The sequence below is a fragment of the Aulostomus chinensis genome, chromosome 14 (genome assembly GCF_037954235.1).
Source record: "Aulostomus chinensis isolate RoL2024-O1b breed Wild chromosome 14, RoL_Achi_v1.0, whole genome shotgun sequence".
Taxonomy (NCBI): Eukaryota; Metazoa; Chordata; class Actinopteri; order Syngnathiformes; family Aulostomidae; genus Aulostomus; species Aulostomus chinensis.
The window spans coordinates 609,460-629,534 of record NC_141333.1 but is presented as its reverse complement, the minus strand read 5'-3'; the positions used below and the strand labels follow the sequence as shown (position 1 = coordinate 629,534).

The 20,075-nt window shown below is 49.9% G+C and overlaps 2 protein-coding genes across 5 annotated transcripts; both read right to left on the bottom strand.

The window, feature by feature from the left end:
* Window positions 1-98: 98 nt before the first annotated feature.
* LOC147249356 (zinc transporter ZIP3-like) lies at window positions 99-6,853 on the bottom strand. Of its 2 annotated transcripts, none has more exons than XM_086225566.1 (3): window positions 6,247-6,853; window positions 4,802-5,105; window positions 99-3,247 (listed from the first exon to the last, which is right to left on the bottom strand). In XM_086225566.1, the coding sequence occupies exons 2-3, from the start codon at window positions 5,006-5,008 to the stop codon at window positions 2,504-2,506; spliced, it is 951 nt and encodes a 316-aa protein (XP_086081692.1). In that variant the 5' UTR covers window positions 5,009-5,105; window positions 6,247-6,853; the 3' UTR covers window positions 99-2,503. The 2 variants fall into 2 exon arrangements, with proteins under 2 accessions (XP_086081692.1, XP_086081691.1); XM_086225565.1 differs by having other exon boundaries at window positions 101-3,247; window positions 4,802-5,091.
* A 1,040-nt stretch (window positions 6,854-7,893) lies between these two features.
* On the bottom strand, window positions 7,894-19,785 carry sgta (small glutamine rich tetratricopeptide repeat co-chaperone alpha). 3 transcript variants are annotated; one of them, XM_086223316.1, is made up of 12 exons: window positions 19,606-19,763; window positions 18,672-18,813; window positions 14,739-14,842; window positions 14,517-14,607; window positions 14,324-14,423; window positions 13,829-13,933; window positions 13,178-13,313; window positions 13,043-13,105; window positions 11,146-11,183; window positions 10,933-11,058; window positions 10,092-10,215; window positions 7,894-9,839 (listed from the first exon to the last, which is right to left on the bottom strand). In XM_086223316.1, exons 2-11 carry the CDS (start codon window positions 18,769-18,771, stop codon window positions 10,104-10,106), a joined length of 975 nt encoding a protein of 324 aa, XP_086079442.1. In that variant the 5' UTR covers window positions 18,772-18,813; window positions 19,606-19,763; the 3' UTR covers window positions 7,894-9,839; window positions 10,092-10,103. The 3 variants fall into 3 exon arrangements, with proteins under 3 accessions (XP_086079442.1, XP_086079440.1, XP_086079441.1); XM_086223314.1 differs by lacking the exon at window positions 19,606-19,763 and adding an exon at window positions 18,910-19,517; XM_086223315.1 differs by having other exon boundaries at window positions 7,895-9,839; window positions 19,636-19,785.
* Between the last annotated feature and the right edge of the window lie 290 nt (window positions 19,786-20,075).

The window sequence follows — 20,075 nt, the reverse complement described above, 5'->3', positions numbered from 1 at the left end:
GCTGCCGCTGCTTCACTGGCTTTCCTCTGTTCTGATGTCTGGGGGTTTTGCATGCTGACCTCATCAATCCTATTAGCTCTGGTAAGTAAAATTCACCGAGACTCAAATCTTTTGGGTAGGAATGTGGTTGCAGGTCTTGCTTTGGACACCAGAAGATGCAACTCCAGCCTCCTAAACACGTGCTAATCAGAAACACTTTGATTGACAGATCATCGCTATCATCTGCCAATCAATACAACTGATCGTCACACTGAAGTGGCTCCATACTCAATAAACAATAGAACTGAGAGCATCGCTTTAATCCAATCACTGCTTTTAGAGGCTGGCGTCACGCCGGGATCAGGTCAGAGGGACAGGACGCAGCCATGACGTACAGCTGAAGGTCGGCCAGAGTCCAGACCAACCACATGCACGCATCATCATCATCATCACCACCAACATGGAGACCAACACCAGCCGACTGCTTCTTTGTCTGAACAATCATTTAATATCGCTTTAGTTTTTCACAAAATCACAGTTCATGTTTTCGAGGGTTTTGGGAGGTTTGTGGTTTTACGGTGGGCCAGCGAGAGAAGCTGAAGCTGAAGCTGAAGCTGAAGCTGAAGCAGCATCGGCCTCACAGGCACGACCTTCCCTCTACTGAGTTTTATACTGCAGATAAAGGCGGGCTGCTCCAGCGGCCCAGGACACACCTCCAGTCCCCCCACGGCACCAACGCAGATGACAAGAACAACTTCGGTCTCATTTGTTTCCTGTTATCATTTCTGATCCCACAACAAATCAAACAAACTGATGTTGAGGAGGATCTGTGCACACCTGTAGAGAAGAAAAATGGAGCTTGTGGTGTCACGGGTTATTTGGGCGGAGCCTATTTCCAGAGCACGGGCGTGTTAGCTTGAGGACGCATGTGCTAATGTTAACTTGTTTTTGGAGACTAGCTCAGGGAGAGGGGCTACGACCCAAATATCTGCAGGAATTTCAGTCTGAGTGTCATGTTGTGCTGCTCTGGTAGGAGGGGCGTGGCCTCTGGCTTGTTGTCAGGGATACTTTGCTGTCCCATGGCGAGCATCAGCCAGCAGATGAATACCATCGAAGACCCGTTGGACAGACAGTTTTCTCCGTTCAATGCTAATAAATCAAAGGTTCGGAAAGCTCTCATTGTGAAAAACCTCCCAATCCCGTCACAGACGCCAGTAATCGTCCATCAAAGATCAGCTCTCAGCCCTTCAGAGCAAACGTGGGTGCACTTGGACTTTCTCTGACTTCTTCAAAGTACCAACACCATCTTTGGTTGATGGAACCGTGCAGATGCCTTCTTCCTCTCGAGCCCCCACACTACCTCCCCTGCAGCCGTCTTCACACCAGGGTGCCGGGAACAGATCTGTGTACGCTTGGCCCAGAGGCCGCTGGTCTAATAAGCGTGAACCCTGGCAGGGCGGCGCTCGTCTGGGGAACCGCTCATGCATGCTCAGCGACAGACAGATCCAGAACTCAGGTGTGAGAGCAACACGACCAAAACACAGACGGCGACCGCCATGTGACAAAAAGCAAACATAAAGCAATAGAAATCCAAAGAAAAAGGATATTTCGATAGACACCTGAATGTGAGTGACAGTCAGTGAGAGCAGACACAAAACCTTCCCTCAGGCCTGCGGCAACATACGAGGGTCAACGGCGTCGCCTCACAACAGGCGGCTCCCGAGGCGTCACCGCCACAGACAGATGTTGCTGCTTGACCACGTGGACCTGCTCTTCTTCTTTTTGTGTTTACGAGGGGATCGCACATCAGGTAGGCGTACACCGCCTGAGCGCACACACACACACGTATACCACCTGACTGAGACTGGGGGGGCTCATGGTCTGGAAAACAAACACCCTTGTCAAACCTGAAACATGAGCCCTAACCTGATCCAGGTTTTGGGATCACCGACATGTTTCTATCCTGCAGACATGTTTGTTTGGATGAAAACTCTTTGTGTTGATGAGATGCTCCGCCCATATGGAGTCAAGGAGTCACTCAAGAACAGTTTCAGGCTGACCCGCCGCCGTGTGCTGCTGCGTGGCATCAGCGCTGGTGATCACGGAGTCTCTGTCGCTCAGGAAACAGTAGAAGGCTGGATTGCTTCTCCTCTTTCGGAGCTGATGATCTGACTGCCAGGTAAGTCGTCGTTTGATGTCAGATTGCGTCTCTGACAGCTGACTCAGGTTCAACTTTCCTGTCATGCAGGGCTGCTGCCAGGAAGTGGCCCCAAATGATTGGGTGCCACTTCCTGGCAGCAAGGCGCCACCAGCAGGCTCCTTGGGTTTTTCCTTCATGAGTTTCTGAGCAGAAATCCAACGTGTCATCAGTCAAGATCAGAGGTGCCGCAGTTCATCGAAAACTCAACGCAGGACAACTGCCAGCGTCCCACTGTACGCCATCTCTCATGGCCTCCGGACGCTTCTGCTTGCAGCTGTTCATCAAACAAGAGTTGTAAGGTTTTTGCCGTCACCGCTGCTGATGTCACCATTTGATGAGCAAAAGTGCGGCAAGCGCGGCATAGCCGAGGATGAGGAAGAGCACTTTGAGCAGCCGGTCCCGTTTGTCCTCCAGCTCTTGTGACAGAATCTCAAAAAATATGACAAAGAGGAAGGTGCCGGTGGCGAGGCCCTGCAGCACCACCGACACCACTCTTCCCGCCAGCGTCTGCGCCAACTCGATGCCCATACCCACAACCGCACCCAGTGGGATCATCAGGCTGACAGTGATGCCCAGCTTGGCAGCATCCTTCATACCGAGCGTCGCCTTAGCCACGCTCACCCCCAGAGCCACTGCGGCCAGGGACTCGTGCACGGCAACACCCAGGAAGAGGCCTCCCAGCTTGGTGGCGTCCTCCTGTAGGCCCAGTGCCAGACCTTCAAACAGCGAGTGTGCCGACAGAGCCAAAACCAGGGTAGCGAGTCTCAGAGGCCCCGCCCCTGCTAGCTCAGCAGGACTGAAATGTCCATGTTGGTGTCCCTGGGAGTGGCGGTGCCCATCAGGTGACCCCCGGGTGGAGGAGATGAAGGGCGTGTCATACTCTGAGTCACTGCCAGCCTCAGAGCCGCCGGCATTGAAGGTTTCCAGGTTGATGAAGGACGGCTTCTCCTTCCTGAAGGTGAGGATGGTCTGCTCCACGAAGACGGTGAGGAAGAAGCCCAGCATCATCATCGTCTCGGCCAGTGGATAGTCGCTGCTGATCTGCAGCTGCCGCAACACTTGGCCCACCTGCAGAGAGTCACAATTAACCGGGCGGCTGAAACAGCTACATACCAGGTGTTTACACGCTCATCCAGGAGCGGCGGGATTGAGACGGCGTGGATGACACAGGACAATCATCTGGAGAACTTGCAAGTGCCATGTTTGGACCCTTCATCGATTGAATAGATAACGTCAGTTTAACCCTTGAACCCTGACACTGAGAGGTTCTGGTTGTGAACGTCTGTGTGGCTCTGAGCCTTTTGCGTCCTTACTTCAACATTCCTGTGTGTTTATGGAGCTTTCAGCTGGACTGTCCACTTCCCCGCTGTCACACACAACTTCCTGGTCTCAGGACCACTCCAGGATCATTTGACCCGGTAACAGGGGTGCAGCAGAACGTCAGCGGGTCACCGGCATCAATAGTACAGACGTTATTAGCTTATGGCTCACGTCCTTTCCTGCACTCCTCATTAATTGCAGATGTAATAATCAATGATGTTTTCCTCGGTGCTGCCAGGTGAAAGTATCAGTAGAACCATTTACCTGATACTCACACAGATGTTTAGCGGCTAAAGCAGTTGAACATCTGTGTGATGTCCTTCAAATCTGTAAAAAGCTGAGCTACAAGCTTTGGGAGTCTAACAGTGGCTGGGTTAGGAGCCCGATTCTCGATGAAAAGAAGTTTCCATCAAAGAAAAGTTGATTTTTATGATTGTACATCCCGTCACATGGGGTTCTGAGACAGAAAATCAGAACCAGTCAGGAAAGAAGCGATCGGCGCACCTCTAGTTTGAATCACATTTCGTCAAACATAAATCAAGTTTGTCCCAAGGTGGAATGTCTCAACATGCAAAAACAAAAGCAGCACACTTGAAACCGTCGCTCCAACCTGAGTCCCTGCTGAACCACTGGACGTAATGCGATGACATCATCCCTAGGGTTGGGCATCAAGTATCCATTGGAACCGGGACCAACATTGCGTTTCTCCCGAAATCGTTCAAATTTTTAAATTAAGATTCCTAGTTTGATACCAATCTGCCGACCGGACGAAGGAGCTGCCGTGTGTGGGCACAGCCATGGGGAGTGTGCGGCGACGCTCGGAGGTTTGGCTGGACTGTCATAAACTACAGGACAAGCTGGCTCCCTGCAACACCTGCGGACGCATCACACGGTGCCAAGGAGGGTGCGGGGAGCTCAGGAACACGTGAAGCGCCCGCAGCCTCAGACACTCAGGGTGTGCTGAAGGTTTTAAAAATAAAGGTGAAAAGAAAGTTCACAACACTGTTGTTCAAGTTCATAGATCTGACATCCGAGACGGCAGCGGCCCTGGCAGACCCTCACAGGAACGTTCATCATTCCCAGAACTGAGGTTCACCTCTGGCTAGCCAGCGCATCCGGAACACCTTCACTTGGACCCTGCCTCTTAAAAGAATGGGAATCATTAGGTACCAGAGTCCAAACCAGAACCGGAATGGGAACTGTTCAAATTCAAACGATGCCCAGCCCTAATCATCCAGGGCATGAAAACGCCGACTGCCCGGCCCAGTATAACCAGCTGCTGCTCAGAATCCTTAAGGTTACCTCGTCTCTGACGGCGGGCAGCAGCGCGTTGAAACACGTCGCCAGGAACACACCCCCTCCAAACGAGTTACAGAGGGACAGAGCCTTCCTGTAACTGTGCTGCTTGTCGTAGTCCACCAGCAGGAGGCGCACTGGAACCAGCACGCCAGCCAGCATCAGACCAAACAGCCCCAGCAGGCCAAGCAGCTTTGCCACCAGAATCTGCATCCTGAAGGTCCTCCGGCGGAAGCTAACGCGTCAGTGTCATCACACGGCTGGTCATTGGCCGACTCGTCGCCCGGACGCCATCGCTGGCCCGAGGGACATGCAAAAAGAAAGACAACCATAAATCAGTCAGACATTCCTCTGCCGGCTAAACCACATCGAAGATTCAGGGTCGGAGGAAAATGTCCGCCGCAGCATTGAAGCGGGCAGGGAAAGGTGCTCGCTGCTAAGTGTGCTAGCAGTAAACGTGTACCCGGTCTGGACCACAGTGCTGGCTGACTCACTCCAGCTTTGATGTGCAGCAGCGTCTTCTCGGTTGTCATGGCGACACTGCACTGAAGCTGACAGAATGCCTCAGACGAAGCTGAACATGCTCAGATGACCCGTGGACATGATGATCCCTGAACGCTTCCTTGTGACGTCACAGTCGGAATCCCGAGACCCATTATACCCCCAGGAATAGTGACGCCCCCTGATGACATCATGGGGTCCCGCAGTTCATTTGAGCCGAACCCGAAGTGAATTAGTTTTTAATTTCAGTCACAGTCTGGATATGTTTAGCTGCTTTTTAGCACCAGTCACCATTAGCTTCAGCTAGCGAGAGGTTGCTGACTGTTTCGGCTTCCAGGATCACCTGACACCAAAGCACTTCAGGACAAATTCCACTCTTTGGGTGTAGTATCACTTTGAGAAAGAAAGTAAAGTAAAACACAAAAATGTATGACAATAAGAAAACATGTACCATATCTGAAAAAGGTGACATGAACGTGGATGCGTATCAAAACTACGGATAATAAATGCACCGTAGCCCCGCCCACAACACCTGCACCTGAAGATGTGCTTGCGCCTGAACGAATCTTGCGGGAATACACAGCACAGGTGACGCCACTCCGCAGGTTGAGAGGCAGAATCAACTTCCTGTGGAGAGCTTCAAAATAAAGGCGCACTCACAACTAAGTTCCACATCCTGCTCTCTCTCTCTGTTCGTGATTCATGGATTGAATTCTTCAACACGTTCGTTTCATTTCTTAAACCTATCAAACAGATTTTAGTCCATTTACGCCCGCGGGTCTAGCTAACAGCAGCCACGCAGACGTTAGCTCCTCGCCGTTAGCCGCGCTGCTTAAGAGGTTAGCTAAGCCTAAAGTGCGGGGTCAAAGCGCGGAACAGCTGCTCCCGTCGGTTAAAGTGTCCCTTTCTGACAGAGAAAAGCGCATTCGAGTCCCAGGTACCGTATTTACCTGCTGTGACCAGCCGTCTCTCCAACACCAGCAGGTGGATGAAGCTTTTCCGGTATGACGTCACGCGTCTCTGAGCGCTGGATTGTGGGTCTCAAAAAACATTTGTACTCATTTTAAAGAAATATGTGAGATTGTTTGTAGTACATTTCCCCAAAACTCACATTGACTCGACAGAAAAAAATAACGAGTCACTTAAAAAAAAAAACTGTTGGTAATGAAGTTGAAAACGTTCGAAAATTATAAACAAAAACAAACAAAACTGACATCCGCATTAGGAACAAGAGTTTTGACCTTGACATACATTCAGGTCTGGGCTCCATGAGGACGTTCACCTCCCACCAGGAGGGTTCTTCAGTTCTGGTTTCTGGTGGGGAGCTGCAGGCTTTACAGATCTGAGGGGTGTGACCTTCTACAGGGTCAGTAGGTCACATTAGAGTCACTGACCCAGCAGATTCTATGTGGTTCTTTAGGGGGTCCAGGTTACCTGGTGGGGGGATCAGGACTGTGTTGCAGGTGGGGGACAGGTGGAGATGAGGCCTCCTCCTCTGTTCAAGAACCTAGATGACTTCTCTCTGTCTCCTCTGGTCCAGATCTGGACCAGCTGTCCTCAGAGGAACATCCCTCCTCCCCCAGGTGTAGGGGGGACAGCAGAGTCTGGACCTGAGCTGGAGGCTCTGCTGTCGGGTGTTTGGTCCTCAGGGCACCAGCCTGTGCCTCCATGTTAGCTGGTGGAGGGTTGAGGTGGATCTGCTGTGGCATCAGTTTTAAAGAATTGAGGGTAATTTTGTTGCTTCCCCAGGTTTTGGTCTGCTCGCCAGAGGAGGAGCCAAAGAGGAACCTAGACTCACCAGCAGCTTTGATTGAGCTAAAAACAGAAGAATCCATGGATAAATTGCAGAGTTTAATCAATCTGATTGATTACCTGATATTAAAACCTGAGGATCTTTGTGCTGATACGTTTGAGATGTTGACAAAATCACCGTCTGTTCTGTGTGGAAGTTCTTCGCAAACACGAGGTGGGCGGGCGGCGGCCCAGCAACCGCAGGGTCGCCGGGTTGAGCCCCACTTGTGTCCACGTGACTGTGAATCTGGAGTGTTTAGTGATTTATTACCTCATTACCTGGACATCAAAGGGTTCTCTCTTGTTCTCTCCCACAACCGAATGACAACACAAAGCCAAGAGAAGATTTCAGGTCAGGCCACAGAACAACGGCTCGCCTGGCAACAAACACGACCTGCTTTCAGACTGAAAGGAGAAATCCAAGTGTGGCCACTAGTGACTGGACGCGATAACCCTGAAGACTCGGCCTCCTCTAGACCTGCGGCAGGTTGTCATGGTAACAAGGTATCTCGGCCTGTTGTCTTGGTCATTATGAACGTTTGGCTTAGAGCCATTTGTGTCCATTTTGGCGGTGGATGGGGGGGGGGGGTCCTCCACGGTGGGAATGTTATGTATTTCTGATGAAGCTAACGTGAGCTAAGTGGGCCAGAAAAAACAGTTGTACTGCTACACACAAAAACAGTCCTGACTGTTGGGAAGCTGCACTTTAGCTTTGTAGCTTACGACCATTGAGGCGTCCTTCATCCACGGTGCGTCTGTCGACCTCGGACGCTGAAGGCGGATCTGACACAGACACCAGACAAGAGGGAGGTCGAAAATGTCCAGAAGCTCTTTTTTTATTCTCAAACTGTTTCAACAGCTCGCCGCCACACACCTTTACTGCTGTTTAGACTGAATCAAACACGCACGTGCCTGCCATCTCTGTGGGACCGGAATCTGAGGGTGCTTTCACACTTCCAGGTCGCAAGCTGCCAATCACACCAACAGAAGGAATTACACGGTTTTCTGTATTCATTGGTCGTGTTGGGGGTGGAGCTAGAGTGAATACAGGAAGAAGGTAACAGGTACGTTTGGAAAGTCCCTCCTTTCCACTCGTCCTTGACCTCAATGGCAAAGGTCAAGGACGAGTGGACGGGAGGAGAGAATCCAGCCACACTCTCACTGAGCGTCACAGTTGTGTCAGCCTCATGAAACTACAATGTTCTCCAGATGGACTACAGAACAGCCATCTTTGATTCTTTGCCTTGTTTGCAGACAAAGTATAACTTTACTGGGGTTGAACATAAACCCTAGCTGTCAGTCATGAATGTGACAGGATATGATGTCACACTGAGAATGTTCGCTCCTCCTCCTGTCAATCATTCATCCAACATGGCAAAACCTGTCCGTTTCTGTTCCTGTCCTGTTCTTACTTTCTGGTCCAATCTGATGAACAGAACCCAGATTCACATTCACACATTTACTAGATCAACAACAACGGAGGCTCTCATCATGGCCGCAACACAGATACTTCTGGGTCATGTGACTCAGATCCTCCCTTAAAACAAGGACTTTTCAAATGTACCCGTGTTCAGATCCCTCCCCTCTCCAGGGAGCTGAGGCTCAGGGGCCAGTTCACTGGTGCTTGGTCGGACTGACGACAGGTTGTGCGTCACCACTGATGGATGACCTGCACCAGAGTTGATCTGGTGGCGTACGGAGACCACGTGTTGCACAAGGTCTTGGTTCATTTTGGGTGGACCAGATTGGTGTGAGCGCCCCCTCAGCCTGAGCCCCGACCCGCCCTCGTGGGAGTCTCAGAGCAACTACATGCTCCGTTTCTACACCCAAACGTTCAACATTTCTTCAACCTCGGTACATCTGACAACTGTCACCTGTAAATAGTTTCATTTGTCCTGCCAGGATATGTCTACGGTAAATGTGACATCACACATTAAAGGCGACGCCTACCTGAGTCTTAACACTGACCAGCAAGGTGTAGCGCCAGCCAACCACCTCCTGTTCCTGCTCGCGCCACCATCAGGAGCTCAAGTTGCTAAGGACCCCAAATTACTGCGAATTTCCAGGGGCAGAAACAGGATGCTGGGTGAACACTCATTTTCACCCCCCCCCCCCCGTGACATCATGACAACCTCATGTTACATCACAAACATCAAGATACACCTTTTCAAACGGTATGCGTTTCCTGCCGACACGCTGCTGTGCAGGTCTGCTGAGAGTCACCAGGGCTCTGACGTCATACGCCTGTGACAAACGCACATTTACCCTGCCAACCATGTCAGATGTGGCTCTGACACCGCCAGGCAGCGCGGCGGCGAGCAGTTCAACCTCGACGGCGAGCAGTTCAACCTCGACGGCGAGCAGTTCAACCTCGACGGCTCGGCACAGACCAACACAGTTCATCACCTGGCTGGTTTAACAACGTTGGAACACCTGCATATACGCACTTGTTTGGGTGTAGAATGACTTCCATGGCATCATTCGTTTTAGACTCCGCCTCCCTACAGCTGTTTATTATCTGGGTTGGGTTTCCTGTTAGAATGTCAATTATCAGATTATGTTTGATATCAAAGTATTTAGTCCTAAAAAAATACAGTCGCAGGAAGTGGGTGGTGCTTCTGGTGACGTGGCTCCGCCTCTCATGCAGGAATTATTCAGTGATGGAAACAAACAACTTCCTTTTAGTCCTTTGAATTTTAATGATCCAAATCTGAGTGAATAAGCAGACGTCTACTGTCGTCCGCCGTCCGACCTGGAAGAGAACACAGAACAAATACTGTCACGGTCAACGCCATCTGTATGTCAGCGGCGCTCCACCTGCTTCCTGTTCCCGACTACTCTTCTCTTTGAGAACAGGGTTGTAAGCGGACCTCTGAAGATGCAGAACTGAACCAGTGATCCATGTTACATCTACTTTACAAACTGCTCCTCCTTTGTGTGCACCATGTTCTTTTTTTAGGTCACGTTCGTGGCGCCAGGTTGGCGAGGTGAACGGCGTACTGACCTTATCGGAGTGTCACGGCTGCTCCTCGTTGCCGGCGCTGGGCGTCCGGTTGCGTATTTGACTCCTCAGCTGTTCGATGAGTTCGGGGTTCTGCTGCTGCATCTGCTGAGCAAACTGCTGACCGCTGCAACACAAACAGCAGGGACACGGCGCTCTGGCGCACTTGACTCTTTACACACATCGTTGCAGCTTTCAACACAACCCCTTTAGCCGCTGATAGTGAGGTCGGGTCCTCAGATTCGTAGATTTATGACGCGCCACAGGAGGCCGTGATGACCGACACGCTGAGATCCAAAGATACTTTTGGTGCATTTATTGCAAACAACCGGCACAGAGCTTTCACGGCGCATCAAAGCAGCGGATTAAGCAGATAAAAGGGTGATGAACCAATGGGTGGGTCAACGACGACGGCTACTACCCAACTGGGAATTTAGATCCGACCATGCTGACCACGTGCAAAGCCACACCGATGAAACAGACTGCTGCCCAACAGGGGTCTCTGTTGGGGTCGCTCCACGGCCTCAGTGGGGGCAGCACACCTCAACTTGACCCACCCACATAGGAAGCACTCCTTGGAGGCAGACAGCCCTCCTACAAAGAGCCGTCACATGACACCAAAGCAGCCAAAGTCTAGGGTTATTTGCTTTGGTCAATTCAAGCGGACTGAACTGATGTCTCATCTTTATTGACTAGTCAGCAAAAGTAACAGGAAGTCAGGAGACAAACAGGAAAAGGAAGGAGATGACGATACAAAATGGCTGCCTGAGGTCAGTGGTGGTGCAGTCAAATGTTTGAGCATCATCATCATCATCATCATCATCATGTCTGTCCAGGTACATACGCCTGAATCAATCCTGATAGATCTCCAGGTCCTGCAGCTCCAGGAGGGGGGGGGGCACTGCCACTGCTGCCACTGCTGCCACCACCGCCCACCCCACCGTACGCTCCAGACATCATCCCCGACATCCTGTAACACAAAAACATTGCACTGAGCTAAGGGCAGGACACACACACACGCACAGACACACACGCACATACACACGCTCTGACTTACATCTGCTGGACCTGAGGGTTGCTCATCAGCGACGACGCCTGCACACACACGGAAACATTCAATCAAACTTTATCAACACTCAAAGAGGAGCAGCTTCCCTCTGGTGTGTGCGGTGGCGTGTCAGTGCCAGGGGATACGAGGATCTCTCTGTCCACTCAGGCACTTTGAGAAAAAAGGTGGAAATGTTGATACGTTCACTGACCATAGGAAAATCAAATGACTCATTCAGCAGTGACAGCAGATGTCAATGACCACCAGGTTAAATCAGAACACCTTCAAACAGGACAGCAGGGTTCAAATCCCATTCAGCTCCAACAGAGCGATGTGAAGTGCTCTTTACCCTGCCAAGTGACTTTGAGAAGAAAGCAAAATACAATAAATGAGGCTTCCCCCATTTTCTCTTTTTCACTCTCATTCATCCAGAAATCTTGGCATCACCTTGTTGGCGGGGGCATGACTGGCAGGAAGGTTAGAATTCCACAAATGTCTTATTTGTTGTTTTTTGTTTCATTTGTCATCATCGACCACGGCTGCTCTCTCCCAGCAGGCCTCCCTGGTGGACCTTTGAACCTCTGCAGATCCAGAAGCAGCAGCTCGTCTGGTCTTTAACTCACCCAAAACTGCACGTCACCGCACTGTGAGCGTCTCCTCACTGGCTTCCAGCCGCAGCTCGAGTCAAACTCAAATCTCTTCTTCTGGCTTACAAAGCAGAGACAAGAGTGGCTCCAGCCTACCTGGACCCCTCATCCTGGTCTACACGCCCTCTCGCCGCTAAGCTCCGCCTGTGAGAGACGGCTGGTGCTCCCAGCCCAGCCTGGCTCTGAGTCTCCAGCCTGGCTCTTCTCCTCTGTTGCTCCCTCATGGTGGAATGAACTTCCCAACTCCATGCGACCCTCAGAGCCCCTCCCTGCTTTAAGAGACGTTTGAAGGCTCAACTGTTCAGGGAACAGGAGGCCCTCAAACCTGAGCCTCCTCCTCCTGGTCCTCAGGGTGGACCGAGTCAGGAGGTCAGAGACCGGCTCTGAGTGAACACTCAGCACTGACAGTTGATGGTGAATTACTGGTTGTGGTCAGCTGTGTCCTCCCGGGTCAAAATGACCCAGACTATGGCTGTTCTTTCTTTCCTTCCTTCCATCTTTCCTCGGGGGGACAAGGAATTTCTTCTGCCACTAGGTGGCAGCACCTGCAGCCATCAAACTTTGTCTACTCACGAAGGTTTCTCCCTCCAGTCTAAATTCTTGCTTGTGTTGTACGTCGCTTCAGACAAAAGCTTCTGCCTAATGAAATTGCAAGATTTAATAATATTTTCTCAAACAGAGAAAACGACATTGGTTTGATCTAAAGGGAGGCGGAGTTTCCACATGCTCCTCCTACGTGGGGGGGCTCAGCTTGGACGTCTTGGCTACTGTAACTGCTGTAGGAAGATTGATGAATTAGTGGTTAGGGTTGGCTTTGTTACAGTCAGTAAACGAATCAGCACCTTTACTCTCAACATTTCCACTTTTCTCTTGAAGTGTGTAACGGGTCATTTTATGTTACTTTCTCCTGGAGATTAATAAAGTATCTCTCTATCAAAATCCCCCACCTCTCATTTTCCTCATCCCTGGCCCAGTACTCTGATATACCTCAGGGTTCTGGAACTACACGTTTTAATTTCACATCTTTCCCACAACTTTCTCAAAGATGAACCTATTTTTGGGGTTTGTTCTTGCACTTCTTTTTTCTAACATACAATTTTAAAAAAGACCTTGCCGATAGAGGGTTGAGTGTCCTCGAGCAGCTACTGGGAGACATTTCAGACTGAAGCTCAGCTGAGCAAAGACAAAGTCATCCTGGTTAAACAAGTCGATATCAATATGGAATGGTTCCATCCCCCGAGCCGAGCCCAAGCACTCACCATGTCCATGAAGCCGGGGTTACTGAGCAGGCCTGCTAGGTCCAAGCCACCCATCGCTGCCGTCTGAGAAACAGAAGCACACAGATCAGTCCTTATGGTGACTCAGCACTGTCAGCGGGACTCGCCGGTTCTTACCGGACTGGAGGTTTCCATCTTCTCCTCGGCAATCTTCAGGTTGGACTTGTAGGTGTCGTTGTCAGGGTCTAGCTCCAGGGCTTTCTTATAGAACGAGGCAGCTTCTGTGTGCTTGTTGAGGCTGGCCAGAGCCAGACTGCAACACCACAACAACACAGACACGTCAGGAAGGCCAGCAGCTTCCTGCCACACCACACAACCAGGTTTGAGTCCACCAGCTGGATCTCAAGCGAAGGAAAATCCCATCATTCAGTTGTTGTTGGTGTTACCGTCCAGTTCCCACCGTGATGGGTCAGGCAACAAAGCCCCACATGGGTTACATACCCAGAGCCCAATACTGGGATCTGTTAGCCACCAGAGTTTGAGACGTCATTGTGAACGTCATTCTTTGGCATCTTTTCTTCTTCTTCTTTGGTGGCTCAGCGATCAATAGCTGTTAGCACAGCTGGATTACCTGTCTTGCACATGAAAGCGCATCATTTCCTGTCATGTCTCTTTTCTTTGATGTTTCTGTCTAGGTCTGACTCACTTGTTGACTGTGTAAAGCATTCTTGGGTTCTCCTAAACGCACCATGTAAATGTAATGTAGTATTTACAATAATTATGAAACAGAGACAAAGTTTTTTAAAAAATATGGATGAAAAGACTCACCCCATCCTCCCATAAGCTTTGCTGTAGTTGGGGTCAATGCTAATGGCCTGTTCGCAGTCCTGCACCGCTCCAGCGTAGTTCCCCAGTTTACTGTACGCTGCCGCCCTGCCAACAAGGCAACAGAGAAACGAGACGTCAAAAGCAGTTCAGCCGTGTTCACCAGCAGACGTGGTATCTGTTCCAAGAATAGAAGGTGGAATAAGGAACCACACACCACAGAACAATAGCAAGACTTCCTCTAAGCACAGCAGCACCTCGATCCATTGCTTGTGTATCCTTTACCATTGTGTGAGAACACTGGCACAGTCACGACACCATGCTGTCACAGCTAGCATAGTCCTGCAACCGTTAGCAGCGTCCCACCATTCTTAATGTTCCCCATTCACCATTTTATTTGGCTTCATAAAAACTAGTTCCATTTTTTGGGCACATTCTCTAGGATATTTCTAAGTCTCCTGACATGAAGCGTCTTCAGAGTGACGACGCCACACTGACCTGTTGCAGTGGTAGACAGGGTTCTGAGGGTTAATGGCGATAGCCTTGGAGTAAAACTCAACTGCAGCTGAAAAGTTTTCCACTTTCATCTGATCATTACCTGCAGGGGAGAAACAACATGTAACCTTTGACAAATTCATACGACTTTAATTTGACATCAGCAGTGACAAGAGTTCCCTTGTTGTCCTTGTACCGTCAGTTTTGAGTCTCTCTGCCTCAGCTCGCTTTTCCTCGCTGACGGAGTTTTGGGGGGAGTTGTTATTGACCTGCGACTCAGCCGGATGCTTACACACACACACACACACACACACACACACACACACACACACACACACACACACACACAAAACCAGATATCAGACACAAGTCAAAAAACAACAATGCAACACAAGGGCCAGCTCTGTCCCGGTGCTACCTTTGCTGTGGCTGCAGCGAACATCTCTGGTAAGGTCATGGGGACGGCGAGGCTCTGGTCGTCAGTGGAAACCTCAAATGCTGTCTCCAGACACTGAACAGCAACTGCAGAGCAACAGCATCATTTACTGATCATGAGATGCACTGAGAAAAATGCACTGAGGAGAAATAATCACACGTCAAGACGGTGACAGTCGTCAACCTTAGAGCAGCGGTGCAGTGCCACAATACACTCAAAAAACCTGGTGAAGGCGAGGTGCCGCATAGGGATGTCACGGTTAACCAGGTTGACCATCAACCCTGCTGTGAAACGTCACGGTAAATAAACCGTGGAGGCCCCCCCACACCATGTGTTAGTTGAAATTCAAAATAACAAACAACAACAACAGTACTTCAGCCAACCCCACAGACAGGTTAGCGTGATTTGCATGGAGCCAAAACGGTGTAGCAGGGGCAAACTCAAACGTACAGCTGTTGGTTCTACCAGAGGATGCTTGATGACTGCACCACGATGACAGAAGAACAACTGCAACCAGACAGCAACGCTTTATCCACCAAAGAAAGTCTTAAGTCGGCTGTATGGGAGTATTTTGGGCCATCCCTAAGATGCCGAAGGTGTCACTCCAGACAACGGATCACCTTTCTGCAAAACATGCCGCAAACAAATTGCTGCCAAAGGATCCAACACATCACCGTTTTCGCTTTATAAAAACTTTTAATAACTTTTAATCAGCAGAGTTTGGAGAGTCATGTATGAAGTTTTGGAAGCGATAGCATGAACGCCCTAGGAGGAGATAGCGCTTGTTCGGGGCGCAAAATTGGACATTTGTGTTCAAATTGTGGACGGCCTGTTAGAGTGAGGTCAGGGGTGTCTGTGTGTGATTAGACTGTCTTGACGAGACCAATAAAACGGTGTTGGTCCCATGTCTATAGGACATTCCTACAGGCCGTGGCGTGGTTTTTTGTGTATCTAGGTGGTGCTATTAAGTAGAGCGCTGCTTTTTTGTTTAATTATCGAATTTTTAGCCGCACTCGATGTGTGTAACAAATTTGGTGAGTTTTTGAGCGTGTTTAGGGCTCAAATTAACCTTTGGAGTGGCGAGTGTGTGGAGCAAACATCAGAGGGTCTCCGCCCAATATAATGACTGTGGACAGTCAAATGATGGCTGACAGCACCTCTGATGTCAAAGGTTAAAGTGGCCATAGCCTCTTTTTCTGACTCAGTCTGATGAAGCAGAGCTCAACAATTACGATGTGACACAAAGACATTCGCCCATCACAAAAGCTGTGATGTTTTAGTTGCATGACAGGCTGACACGTAGGCCAATCAGACATGGCCCCAGAAACAGCTAAGCACCCATCCATCCATCCCTCCACCTCTCCATCCATCCGCCCCTCCACCCACCCTTCCATCCATTCATCCATCATCCCTCCATCATCCCTCCCTCCATGTTCTCCCTCTCCTCCTGTTGAGGGTGGTGGGGGTGGAGCCTGTCCCAGCAGCCTTCCCCCTGGACAGGTCACCAGTCCATGGCAGGGCCAACACATAGAGACAGACAACCATTGGCTCTCCCAGCCACGCCTACGGTCAATTTAGAGTCTGGATTAACCTGGTCCCTCTTGATGTCTTTGGACTGTGGAGGAAGCTGGAGTACCAGAGAGAACCCAGCAGGAACAGGGAGAACATGGAGACTCACCCAGAAAGACCCCGTGCTGCAGCCGGGGCTCCACCCACAACCTTCTTGCTGGGGGGCCACAGGGAGGACCACTGCTCCACCCACAACCTTCTTGATGGGGGCCACAGGGAGGACCACTGCTCCACCGGGCCGCCCAGCTCAACACCAACTGTGCTTAAGTTCTCCTCCTCTTATGAGAGTACAGATCAGATTGTAGTTTGATGGCATCATGAGTCCACCATGTTTGACACTTAAACAGTGGCTGTTAGGTTGATGTTTGGTGAAACAAAAAAAATCAATCAAATTGCAATATTTGTCATAAACAACATAAGAATTATTCCCAAAATCATTCAGTCCCTGTCTTAAGTTAATGGCATTGAAGTTAGTTTGAAGGTGCTGCAGTAGAATGGGAGCTGGTGTGTCTTCATGATGCAGTCAAACAGAACAGATTTGAGAGTAAAACTCTCCATCCTGCAATCTTCAAGTTCTCTTTGCTAATGGAAGATATTAGCATTCACCAGAGTAGCGGTCGGATCCAGACCCACCAGACGTCATCTCTGGACCCAGACAAATTGTAAAGAAATACATAGATAAATAATAATCATAATAATAATGAATAAAAAGTCGTGACCAAGCGATTTTAACAGCTGATGTTTCTAAAAACGTTAAAGACATTAAATAAACTGTACATTGATGGTAGGCCATGTTTTGTCTCAGTGTTATGACACCAGTGACGCCTGCGCCCTGCAGCACGAGCTCTGTGCCACTGGTGCGCGCTCCCGATGCAGACTGAACACTGGCAGAAGGAAAAAGCGCGCCTTAGTTGAGAGGGGAAGGAAGGAAAATTCATTCAGTTCGTGCATGAAGAGAAGGATGGCGTGCTGGAGGAGGAGACAGGTAGACAGTGAGAACCCAACATTTGAAGACGAGTGGACGGACTCGTGTCATTTTGCCTCCACGCAGAACTGAGCCCACGTGCCTGATTTGCTCGGAGACGGTGGCGCTTGTCAAAAGTAGCAAGGTGAAACGCCACTATCATCAGACGCACAAGAATTTAATCAAATTACTCTCTTAAATCCAAACTGTGAGCACAGAAAAAACCTGATCTTAAAGCTCAATCTACCGCCATCCTCACTCATTCATCCACCGCCCAACCACGAGCAAATGAGTGTTCGCTCCGAGGTGCACGGGTGTTGGTCTGCGTGAAAAAGCATTCACTGATGGAGAGGTTGTGAAGGAGTGAAACCTTGCTGGAGGGAAAACAAAAGGACCACAGTGTGAGAAAATCAAGCAACTACTTCTGTCAGCACAAACCGTCAGGAGGAGGAGTGACTCTTACCCAAGGATGTGCTAGCACCGCTGGGTGAAGCCGTTCAAAAGTGTGAGTTTAGCCGCGGATGAGTCTACTGATGGGCCTGACGCTACCCCAGCCCTGCCAGAGGGGAGAGCTCTTTTCTCACACAGAGCGAGAGTGGGATAGCCTACATGTGAGAATGACTCATAAAGGGATAGGCCTTTGGTTTTGTTGATAGTACAATAGTTTGAGACAGTTACATATTTTGTGCTCTTTATTTTAAAGGGGCATAGTCTATTATGCAGAAGGTTTCATTTTATTTTCTGATGTTGAATTCAGCCTTTTATTTTGAAGGAGCATAGGTCTTTCATCGAGCTCTCAGATTTTATTTTGTATTGTTATGTGCAGCTGAATAGCAAAATGCTAACTTGAAGCAGAAAAGGATTTTTTCACGTGTTCGATGATGTAGAAATGATTGATAGGTGTTGCCATATTATTGAATGTGCTTTAAGACCTGTGGGGCCCCCTGCTGGACAGTATGTTTAAGGTTAACATGGAAAAACCAGACAATAAATATTGTCGAAGTATTATTTGATGTGGGCTACTTCATTTGATCTGAAAGTTCATAGTTGACCAGACGGACGCCTTCCCTTGGCTAAACACGCCCCTGAGCCATGACGCACACCTCACCTGCTGGCGTCGCCGAGCAGGGACATCAGTCCTCAAGGCCTCCGGACCCAAGCCTGAAGACTTCATTTTAAACTGGATCCATTAGAATCTTAATTGGACACCCCTGGCCTCCAGGCAGAAACACGTGAAACCAAAGCAGAGTTTTTCCAGAACTTTGCAGAGGTATTAACTTAAAAACCACAAACGGTAACCCAGGGACTGAAAGCAATGGGAGATCCGGATCAGAGAACAAACTCCAGTAGAACCAGGTTGGGGGGGGGGGGGGCAGACTCACCCTCCAGACTCTCCTGGGCGTCCGAGGTCAGCGTGCCTGACTCCAGCTGGTCATGAAGGAAGTGGATGATGGAGAAGGCGAGACGCTTGGTGTCTGTCATGGTGACGGAGGTCGGACCTCTCAGTGGAGGAGGAGGGGGTCCCTGGGGACCCAGCAAGACCAGTAACACCGTCAACAAGTAGCTACCACGTCATTAATCAAGTCTCAACTTCCATGTTGGTACAGTAAAGTCAACTACCAGCATCCTGGAGTGTTGGGGCTCAAACAGCCGCCAGTCGCTTGTCGAACATTCTAGCAACTCACACTAAGCGCGTCACGGGCTAGCGGCTACAGCCCCCGCGCAGCTAACAGCTAGCAGTAGCCACGTTCACGGTGCCTTCTAGCAGGTGGATGTGGGCATGCGAGTGGGATTGTGACGTTGTCAAAAGGTGACTTTGAACGTGAGCGCAGGCCAATTTTAGCTCCACCGGGATTGCGGTTGCTTGCCGGTGTCCTCCGGTGCCTCGGCGCCGGTGACCCGCGGAGTTGACATCATTATTGCTGCTGAGTTGCAGAGCTCATTGTTCAAAGACGCCTAATCAGCCGACGGCTCGGTTCCGTTACGTAACGCGTTACTTGAGTCCGGGAGGAAAAGGCTGAACGACGGCGATTCCTCCGGTGGAGCTGACTCGGTCCGACCTCGCGCTGCTGGGCTAGCTGCTGCGCTGGGACGGTGCCGAGGTGCACCTGACGCCCCTAGACGTTTAACAAGACAACAACAACACGATGTTTCCCTCGTATCAAGGCCACAATCCGTTATTAGAGTTTGGAAGCGACGTTTCCGTGACGTGTTCTCAAAAACAACGAGTGGGCCCGCCGCCAACTGCTAACTAGCCAGCTGACTAGTAGCTGCTCGGTTTCAGCGGCGCTAATGATGTCAAGCTAACACATGTACCGGTAGAACCGAGGACCGACTTCTTCCTACCCGCCGTCTGTCGGATTCTGTTCTGGGTTTGACGGTAACGGATAATGGGCGCTCGGTTCCTCCGGGCTTCAGAAACGAAGTAGCAGCAGCCAGCTTTCTGGGGAACTTGTCGCGTACCTATGACGTAGGAGAGGCGCCTTGTGGTAATGACTAGTTATGAGGATTATTCTTGCTTTTACTGCTGAGAGGGAAGATTTTTCTTGTTTGTTTGGTTGTTTGTTTGTGTTTCGCAGAAGGGACCAAAGTTGATCGGCAATGTATCTGCTTTATTCTCTCAATATAAGCCCAGCCTTTTACTTCCCCCCTTTTTATATTATCTTGGTGCTTTAATTAAACTGAAATTCAGCCACTTATAAGAGAAAGTAACATCTTTTTGTTTCTTTTTTCTCCTTAAACCCAGGTAAAGTAAATAGCTTGGAAAGCGAATGAAATAAGCCCTT

Bases quoted from the DNA above. Each gene is read 5' to 3' on its own strand.
- LOC147249356 (XM_086225566.1), bottom strand. From the start codon at position 5,008: ATGCAGATTCTGGTGGCAAAGCTGCTTGGCCTGCTGGGGCTGTTTGGT. The intron at 3,248-4,801 runs GTAACCTTAAGG...GACTCTCTGCAG, and splicing joins TGCCCGCCGTCAGAGACGAG to GTGGGCCAAGTGTTGCGGCA.
- sgta (XM_086223314.1), bottom strand. The intron at 14,424-14,516 runs GTACAAGGACAA...TCTCCCCTGCAG, and splicing joins AGAGAGACTCAAAACTGACG to GTAATGATCAGATGAAAGTG. The intron at 10,216-10,932 runs GTATGTACCTGG...TTTGTGTTGCAG, and splicing joins CTATCAGGATTGATTCAGGC to CGGTCAGCAGTTTGCTCAGC.